We start from the raw sequence: 9,859 nt of genomic DNA, 5'->3' as shown, positions 1-9,859 counted from the left end.
GTGATGTTCTCCCAGCGAAGATCAGACCAAACCTGTTAGCTGATTCCTCCCCAGCAGCATTCCTCCAAGCAGTTGTTGTCCTTTGTGCTAATGACTAAAGTATGAAGATCAACAATAAATATCTATAGCTTTACACCAAATTAACACAATTAGAGGTTTGAGTGAATGTAATTAACGGCCACGATGCATTGTACTCCCAACGATGGTCGAAACCAGTCCTCAATGTGGCTTCTCCAGTTTGGCATCTGGGCAACTCCTAACCCTCCTTCCTGGTCGACACGGGGCACAATAGATTGAGAGACCTGAGATCTACTGCACGACAAAACCTGGACACACACAGTTTCTGCAGAAATAACCTCTGAGGACATCCAGGCCCTGACGTCCGACCTCTCTGTATAGTGAATGACTTTTCAATAATGTGGTTTCCTCTGGCATGGGAGGCCGAGGAGGAAGGTCCAGGCCAGTTTAAAGTAATTGAACATCCTAGATCGTCGTGGCAACAGCAGCTGCTGGTGATCTGGTGAACGATAAGGCCTAGTTTCTATATTTACAATAATTTACATCATGTTGTTTTAGTAATATATGAAAAAAAAATTGTGACCTTCTAAATGGCTATAGACATAATAAAAAATATAGAATATCCACAAAATGACAAGACACAGGTCGTGTTGGGTCACGATCGATAAACTCTCTTTACCCAAGTTCCCAGAAGAGCAATCATTACATACAGATGATCACAAACTGCGTAGTCAGGACGTGAGAGACCAAAGTAATGCTTTATTTTACAGCCTAGTATTACACATACAGTACTGATGTAGGAATCTCTAAGACATGAATCATCAGGTACTTGTCGTTGCAATGTTTGCATTTTAAAAGGCTGTAAAATTAAGCTTTTGTTATTAGCATCATTGCAAATGTAGAGTCAGACATTTTATACAACATTAAACAGACTTTTCACCCATGAATAATAGACATTTTGGGAAGTTGTTTTCTTTTCCAACAAGAAATGAAGCATGAAAAACACATTCGATTTTGAATGTAGATTTTTCCCTTATGGGTAAATAAAATTTATTTTAAAATTTCTCAAATGTACATAAATCATATTTGATGCATCAAAAACTAAACGAGAAAATCAAATACGCTCTTTTAAAAAGAGGCAACATAAGAGAGAGTAACATTCTTCGTTGAGATCATTTTTAAACAAGTACTGGTCAGGCATTTCATTAACCTGGGAGAAGCAAAGTGCTAGACACAACAACCACTGAAGACAGTTCACCATACGCCTTAATGAGGATTGGACTGAAGCACCGTATCTTAGCTTAAAGCTAAAATGGAGATTATTTAAGTTTTCCTTTTTCACAAAAACTTCATCGCGTTTATACTCTACTTTCAACAATAAGCCAAGTTCACGCTGTTCTGAGAGAGAGGCATACCTGCAGTGACATTGCTCTATTTCAAGTTGAAGAACGTGTGTGAACTGCTCGACCCCACAGGCTACTAAGACCTTGGTTTCCTATATATTTTCCTCCAGGATGGAGCTTTGAGTGCAAATAAAGGCCTACAACTCCTTCATGAGAAATAAACATGGAATTCAGCCACATGCTTTCAAATAGTAATCATATATTTAATTGATATACATATATTGCCACCATTGGCACATACGATATTGCACACAGTGATGAAATGTTGCACAGAAAAAATAGATCTTTTTTTTGTGGGCAGAAACATTCCAAAATTACAAATAATGTGGAATAATGCTGAAAGGTAAAACTACATTAAAAACAAAAACAAAACATGCTTGCTACTCCCCATTAATTGAGCAACTTACAACTTACACTTAGCTACCCAAGCCATAAAACTAGCATTTCAAGAAAGGGTGGGGGGGCTCACCAATATCCATTTATAACATTTAACCCACGAACGATGTTTCCCATCAGCCCCTGCTCTCCCTGCTAACATGCTCGGCTGGTAAAGAGTCAAACTCCTCTGCATCATCTTGCGTCTAGGTGACCACCCGCTTCCATGTTTACATGTAGGCCGATGCCTGGATGGCTGGGAAACGGGGATGGCAATGACAATAGGAAAGAAGGAAGGTAGCAGAAAAAGTTAAGAATTCTGCTTTTTTTTCTTTTACAAGGATTTGTAGCAAACCCTTTTAGCACCACGAGTCGTGCGCTAGCAAACAAGGGGGCTGAGACACAAAAAGATGGAAGAAAGAAGAAACGATGACAAAAAGAAGCCAAACTGCGATCCAATGCACCAGGCCAGCGTGTAAGCATGCAGAGTGTGTAAGGCACCAGGTTGTTTATATGCTGAAGAGGATGCTCCCAATCAGGTCTCTTTAAGTCTGTACCAGAAGCTCCAAAAATAGGTGGTCAAGGACAGTCTAGTTTGCTGGTTTCCAGTCAATCTTAACACGGGAGCAGTCGTTGTATTCGATGCTGAGGTAAATCTGACTTAATCTGATTGTTGCCAGTTTCTCCGGAGTTTATAAAACTGCTATCACACATCTATGAGATGCGACTGAACTGGTTTAGAACCAGTTGTTTTCCGTGTGGCAGCCCAAATATTTACAATTAGACCAAAACAGAATCTCATCACCCCCAGGTAGATATATGGGCTTACAAATCCAAAGTAGAGCTATGAGAATGTATCCGAAGCAGCCCCACTGGGCCTCACACCAACAGATTGTAAATTTGTAGGGATGGGCACATCCACTGACACACAACTGGACGCTTTTCAACAGGCAGGCGTTGGCTTATCCAGGTGTTCTTCTCAATGTCCCTCCTCATAGTGTGATGGTGATATTGTAATAACAGTTTGCGAGATCACTCCTCAGAAAAACTTCCACTACAACTACACCAAGCCTTTGGAGGGAATCACCCAGCACTCGAACTCAAGATTCGTACAATATAGGCAGATAAAGATACAATTAGAAGGGTCCTTGAGCCAATATTTTGGGAGACCAACGAAATCTAGTTTAGTGCAGATTAACATGCAGCAACAGCACTCCTTGGCACCATATAGACTTTTATGACTGAACAACATCACAAAATGTTTGTTTCGGACGTAATGACCGATGACGCGCTGTGGAAACACAGCATGAATGGGGTGTTTGTCTTATTATCTGCAACTCAGGCCATTTGCTACATGTTGTCACTGCACTTCCTCTATCAAATACACATTTAGTACCTTTAAAATGAATACATTGCATTGACAACGAGACACAAAGGTAGTCTATAATATACCCATCTGCATGGCAACAATTTCAACTGAAACAAAAATTACAATATTAATTTTTCTTTGAATGCCTCTGGCAAATGTCATCATATCTGGAACCATTGACCAGTTCAATATATTTTAGACTTTTATGCAATGCATATTGCACAACAAATAGAGCACTTATTTCATTTCATGAAAAAGCCTACATATTCCTTTTTATACATACATCTAACCAGTTTCCGAAGCAGGCCTAGCCCTCGTATGATTCATGTGTAAACACATCTCTACTCACAGGTAAAGGTTAATAGGATGGCATGTGACAACCTTTTACAAAGTCTTTTTGAAATTTGGTTCAAAAATTAAAATGTCTGATTTGTGCTGAAGTCAATAGCTCACATGAAAAGGAAACGTTTTTCATTGGAACTAGGCAATAATTCCATTTGAACATTGCAAACACTTACATTTTTTTACAATAACTTTAACGGTACAAAAGTTCTGTTAATAAGGGAAATAAACACTCAGTTCAATATTGTTTGTCAAGTAGGAAACAATGTTCAAATATAATGTTATTACTTTGTTTAGCAGCCTGTTAACTGTATTAATGGTGGATAAGTGGGGTAACATCCAGCGATGAGTGACAACATGTCATAACTGTCAGGTTGTGGAGGTTTCTTATATTGTGGGTGATGCTCCCTTGGAGTTAAACCATTACAGTTAAATCTTTAGATTTCTTTCTTTATACAGTAGAGTTCTTAATTATATTTCTCTTGTTATTTTCATTACTCTTGCGTCTTTCCTTTTTTCTGTTCCTCTCTATATCAATCCTCGTCTCCATCGTCCGCCTGCATCTCCTCTTGTTGCTGCTGCTCGCTAGCCCTCTTCTCGCGCTGTTTCTCCTGGATCTTCTTCATCTCCTCGGCATATTTACTGAAAGTATTCCCAAATTTGGACCACACTTTGTAGGGCACGGTGATCGAGTTGCGGTACGTGGGCTTCACCTCGCTTACCCTCATGAACACACCATACTTATTGGATCCGACGTCGAAGAAGAACCGCTTGTTGTCCACAGTCAATGACGACCCTTCGGGCAACTCCGCAGGTTCGTCCTCTACACCGTAATCGTCAATAAGTTTAGCCAAAGCGTCACGAAACTCAATAAGTCCCTGGGCCGGGAGAGCGATGGTCTGGCCTTGCGTGGATCCCAAACCGGGCCCCCGGTTAACGGTCTGCCGAATCCTCAAGAACCGACCCCTCTGGTTCTCTTTCAGATCCATGTAGTATTTCCGATTCTCCCGCACCAAGAACTCGCTCTTCAGCGCCCGCCGGGGCTCGTCTTGGACCAAGCTCGGGTTGCTGGGACCCAGCTGGGCATAGTGTTCGATGAAGTCCCCCAAGTAGTCGCGGAACTCGACCGCCACGGACATGGAGAGAGTGAGGCGGCTCTTGTTTCCACCGGCCCCGACTTCTGCTATCTTCAAGAAGCGGCCCTTCGCGTTCTGCTTCACGTCCAGATAGAAGCGCTTGTTCTGGATGTCAACCCGCTTCGACGCCAGCTCCTGGGTCTCGTGCTGGAGGCCGGTGGCCGAGCCCGCCCCTCCGGTCGCCAGGTGCATGGAGCCGAAGCCTGGGCCCGTGGCTGCTCCTCCCTGCTCACTTCCACTGTCTCTGTCCGCCATGATGCTGCCTGCCTGCCTTCTCCCTCTGTCTGCTGCAAAGCCACGGCACAGCCACTGCGAGCACCGCCGCTCTCGCGAGATCTGCACAGAGAGGTACGAAAAACAGCGAGGGAAACGTTTCAATGCGGAGAGACGGAGGGTTTTCACCGGATTGCCTCGACACGGGCCCGCGTCACAAGTTAAGAATGTGTATTTTAAATGGAAACCATTATTCTGAAGAGATCTGCACCTCTGCACTCAGGTATAGCTCAGATCCACGGGACCCAGCGTCTTGAGACTAGGGTGTGTTTAACCTCCTGGAAAGACCCTGTAGCTTAATGTGTTTTAGTTCAAAAAGATAGAAGAATATATCCATAAATAACATGTAATGTGCTTTGATCCGTTAATGTGCTGATTGCTTTAACACCTATGTAAAACAAAGCTGTGCTAAAATCACCTAATTTATCTTTTTTTTTTTATTTGGGCGAAAGTCATTGATTTTGCAGGTCAGAAATTGGTCCCAAGTGTTCTTAAACTTCCACATATTTATCCAATCAAAATAAATATGCACAAATTTATATTTTGAAAAGAACATTCAATTGCATTCTATAAATACTAGCAGCAAAATACTGTTAATAGGCAATAAGAATAATTGATGTGCCCATTTACAGGGCTACATACAAATTGGCACAGATTTTTTTTTTTTAGTTTATAAACTTTATTATAGAAAGTTTACGAAACAGGAATAGTCCACAATAACCTTGAGTTAAGCATTAAGGTCGTGTAAAAAACCTGAAATGACACACCATTATAATATATATATATACAAAAAATGTAATTTTATCACATATTCATAATTATTTAATTTTCAAACAGAATTTACAGTTTTTAATCTTGAAATCAAATCCACCTACCTGGCATGGCCGTGAGGTGAAGTATCGTCTTACATGTCGGGCAGTGACTGCTTATGTTAAACGCGTTATCGGATCAGAAGTGATCAGGATTCTTTCCAACATTGATGCATTTCACTGGACTCTCATTGGATTTAACACCAATAATATGCATCTTTCTAGAAGGACTTTATTATTTTAGTTTCATTCCTTAATGTGGTCATCTTGACGTCTTTCAGAAGGAAGCGATATATCGGAGTTTTCTTAAGGAGTCGATTGAGGACGCATTTTAATATCAGATGTAACTTGGAGCTGTTGTGATCGGATCTTTATACTTGGTCTGAACGTGACCTAAATCACTCAGTCCGTGCTCATTAAGTCTGCTTCCGCCAAATAATGTAACACCGGCTCGGCCCGACGTTGGCTCTCGTGCCTCGATCGCGCGCTCACGTGAGGCAATCGCCTTATTTTTAAGCTTTGGCCTTGGTGCGACCAGTCAGGTCGAGTAGTGTTTTTTAGGATCTCTGTATAATGTAGGCCGCCTTCATGACTGCAGTCCTGCACATCTGTCTCCAGTCTATTTAAAAGGTTTCATCAGGTATTCAGACCTGAGTGTGCACGGTGCACAGCGAATAGCTGAGGCCTGGCTTTTCCCAAGTCAGCTGTCTCTCTGTTTGTCTGTCAGTCTGTCACAGCCAAGGCATGTGACTGATGTCTGAGCTGCTTTGTTCACAGCAGCATGTCACACATTAGTATCCTAAAACATGTGATTGTGACAGCCCATTAAAACACGTGTAGGCCGCAGCAGGCTGCTAATGTCAAGGTAGTTCCACATACTCTGTGAGAAGGAGCCTACAAACAGCTGCTGACACGTCTCATGGGAAATTTCACCATAGAATTCTATTTTGATTTGTTTATTTATGCTCCAAAAAGGTTTTAAAGTAATTGAAGAATGGGATATATATTATGTATATTTCTTTATTATAATTTTATTTAGCTGTGAATCGCTGTAGACTATGTCTGGTCCTGTCAATATTAGTACCTCAAGTATAAGAAAATTATAAATAAAGTATTTTTGCCTTTATTTAAAAAGCAGCTTTTATACGAGTAATTGAAGCATGTAAAAATGCCTTTTTATCTGTATGAGAAGATATTAGAGGCGGTGGTCTAGTGGCAGAAACTTGGACTATGGTGGTCTCTGGTTCGTCTCTGGTTCGACTCCACGGAGAGACAACAAAAGACGAACCTGGATTGATCTGTCCAAAAATCCAAGAGTCTCCCTACCCTGTCTAGTGCTCCTGAGCAAGGCACCTTACTCCCCCAACATCTGCTCCCCGAGCGCCGTACATGGTCGCTCACTGCTCTGTGTGTCCTGCACCAGATGGGTCAAAAGCATAGATTACATTTCCCTACCTGCATGAGTGTGCCTTTGCATGTCTGTGCATGTGTTTGGGACTAATAAATGTATCTTAAAAAAAATTATCCAGCCAACTAGGGAAATAATTTCAGCCAATAAAGTTGATTTAAATAGTCATTAGAGAATGCGATAAAAAAAAAGAAAAAGAAACAGACCAGCAGGCTGAAACAATGCTCCGTTTCAGGCTGCACCAAAAAGACTCATCACACGCCTTCTTTACTTTTTCGGTTAAATATGTTAAAGACGATCTCAATCTGTGTATGTGTTTATATGAGAGCATTTAAAGTTAATAAGTCTCTTAGCTCGTTCAGTCAATATTCGTTATGCACTTCACAGATATGAATCACGTGAGCGGTGGTCTTTAACGTGTTATACAGCTTGAATCAAGTTGATTGTGATAGGTCAATTGTGCAACTTGATCTGTGGTATTTTATTTCATTGTGTATTGTTACAACATGGACATTATTTAAATTGATTGCATTAAAAGGAAATATATCTATCACGTTGGCCACCTTATTCAGAATAAATAAAAGACTACGTTCCTTTTCAACATGGACATTTCTAAAGTGTTAAAGGCTGTTTTAGAGGCCTTAGAGGAGTTCAGTATCACATTGGCTGTAAATCCCAGAAACTTATATTTATAAAAATTTATTTATAAAATTCCCTCTAGATAGGCTTCTAATTATAGTATACTTACTAACAGATAATAATTAATAACGCTTAATATTAAAGCACACATTAAAATGTTTATATATGTTGCTTTGCACTTGCATATAAATGCATAATACTGATTAAGCTTTTGTAAATATAACTTTCAACCATTGATTGATAATAATAAATAATATACAATGGACGAGTATAGACTATGATACTAGAAAGTTGATGACATTCAGAGATAAACTCATTATTTCATCAGCATGCTAGTATATTATTAGGCCAAAACAATAAACAAATAAACAATTTATTAAATAAATAGCCTATCATGTTGAAGAAGAAAAAATGTTTTAATTTATTTCTAAAAAAACTACCGAATATTGTTGTAATAAACATTCTTAGAAATAAATGACATCCATTCATCAGAAAAATATATTGCTGAAAGTAGGGATTGGACCAAAACGTGAAAATACAAGTTGCAACTGAGACGAGGTGAGCGTGAAGGCCTGGAATCCATTTTCTGTTGTTGTTGTTTTTTTTTCTTCTTTTGTTTCTTTTCATTTTATTATATTTATTTATTTATTATCTCATATGAAGTCATTGAAATATACCTGATATTCCCTCAAAGGTCGCGGAGCCTCCTGATCAGCTCCACAGCATTCATCACTTCCTGTGCGGCAAAATCCAGTAACCGTTTCTCTGCTGGAGTAAATAGTTAGTGAGCATAATGACACACAACCAACATTCAAATAAGCATTAAATTGGCTTTAATCCAAGTGATACAAAATATCAAATTATTCTGCAGCATGATGACCACACGGGCTTTTTTGATGCAGAGGCATTGTGGCGTCTTTGTCTCGGACCTTCCTTGTAGCTACATCGTCGCTACATCGTCGCCTCGTTAAGTTTTTCTGAGTCAAAATGTCAGTTTGATAACTTACGTTACTTTGTTTATTTTATTTCCAAAGTTAAAGCTGCAGCTCACCTGCCGCTCTTTCTCTTCTGTCCTCTTTGGTGCAGGCGATATGACACACGCAAGTCTGCAAAACAGGTGAGTCATTTCATAAAAATAATGAGAAAAATAGTGTTGTTGTCGGACACTTAATTTATACATAACCTGTAATATATAAAATTCTAAATTCGTCATTTAATCCCACCTTTTAACCCCCGGATCTCACCTGAAGGAATTATGTTTCTATTTCTGTCTGGTTTACCTATACAGACCTGGTCTATGTTAATTTTTGACAGGCCACAACCTGTCTCTTCAAATACCCTATCAGCATTTCTTCTGTTTTTCTCTTCAATTTCTAATCATGAATATGAATCACAGAAGTTAACTCTGGTCGGATGCCGAGGCTTCTTCCAGCGCACATATCAGACTGAAAAGGCCTTTTTATCGATCACCTCACACTCTTTAGTCTGCACCCCAAACACCGATATGTGGCTCTGCTCCAAATACAGCTGTGTGTGCCCCGTTTTCATTTCCACACAAGACGCGTGCACGCCCACATAAGCTGCAATGCAATGGCTCTGCACACTCCGCGAGAGCGATGTCACGCACAGCGCTGCGCGTTATAAGACAATTAAGCGGCCGCGGGACAGTAACAACCCCAATGACACGTCAAAAAGAACCGCGTCGGTTCCTGCACAAGCGATGACCTACCGCTCCAGGCCGCTCAGTGGGAAGCCGCGGCACCGCACAGCCTCACCGGGGAGCCGCAGGGGAAGAGACGGGACGGAGGACGCAGACGACCAGGCCTCAGACAGCACAGAGGACCGCTGCTGCTTCCTCCACAAGATGGACAGGAGACGGCGAGTCGTGGCACGGACACACGCACAAGTTCAACGACGCACGTTTCAACTCTGATGTCAACACGCACTCCGTCACTCGTTCAGCGGACGCGCGCCTCCCCTTGGCGCAATTGGGGAATTGCAGCTTTGCCTCCTGGTGGTTAAAAAAAGACAGGGGAGCAGTTTAAGCAATATAATGGAGGTGAGCGTCTAAATGAGTATTTCTATTT

General features: G+C 40.9%; 1 protein-coding gene across 2 annotated transcripts; it reads right to left on the bottom strand.

Moving 5' to 3' along the window:
* Positions 1–757: 757 nt before the first annotated feature.
* puraa (purine-rich element binding protein Aa) lies at positions 758–9,646 on the bottom strand. Of its 2 annotated transcripts, none has more exons than XM_062406599.1 (4): positions 9,502–9,646; positions 8,824–8,878; positions 8,450–8,540; positions 758–4,979 (listed from the first exon to the last, which is right to left on the bottom strand). In XM_062406599.1, exon 4 carries the CDS (start codon positions 4,896–4,898, stop codon positions 4,041–4,043), a length of 858 nt encoding a protein of 285 aa, XP_062262583.1. In that variant the 5' UTR covers positions 4,899–4,979; positions 8,450–8,540; positions 8,824–8,878; positions 9,502–9,646; the 3' UTR covers positions 758–4,040. The 2 variants fall into 2 exon arrangements, with proteins under 2 accessions (XP_062262583.1, XP_062262584.1); XM_062406600.1 differs by having other exon boundaries at positions 8,450–8,537.
* Between the last annotated feature and the right edge of the window lie 213 nt (positions 9,647–9,859).

The sequence above is a fragment of the Platichthys flesus genome, chromosome 15, assembly GCF_949316205.1.
Source record: "Platichthys flesus chromosome 15, fPlaFle2.1, whole genome shotgun sequence".
NCBI classification, from domain to species: domain Eukaryota; kingdom Metazoa; phylum Chordata; class Actinopteri; order Pleuronectiformes; family Pleuronectidae; genus Platichthys; species Platichthys flesus.
Note: the sequence above shows the minus strand (reverse complement) of the source record. Positions and strands in the feature narration are given on the sequence as shown.

What these genes read in the sequence shown, in the direction of transcription:
- puraa (XM_062406599.1), bottom strand. Translation starts at nt 4,898, where the DNA reads ATGGCGGACAGAGACAGTGGAAGTGAGCAGGGAGGAGCAGCCACGGGC.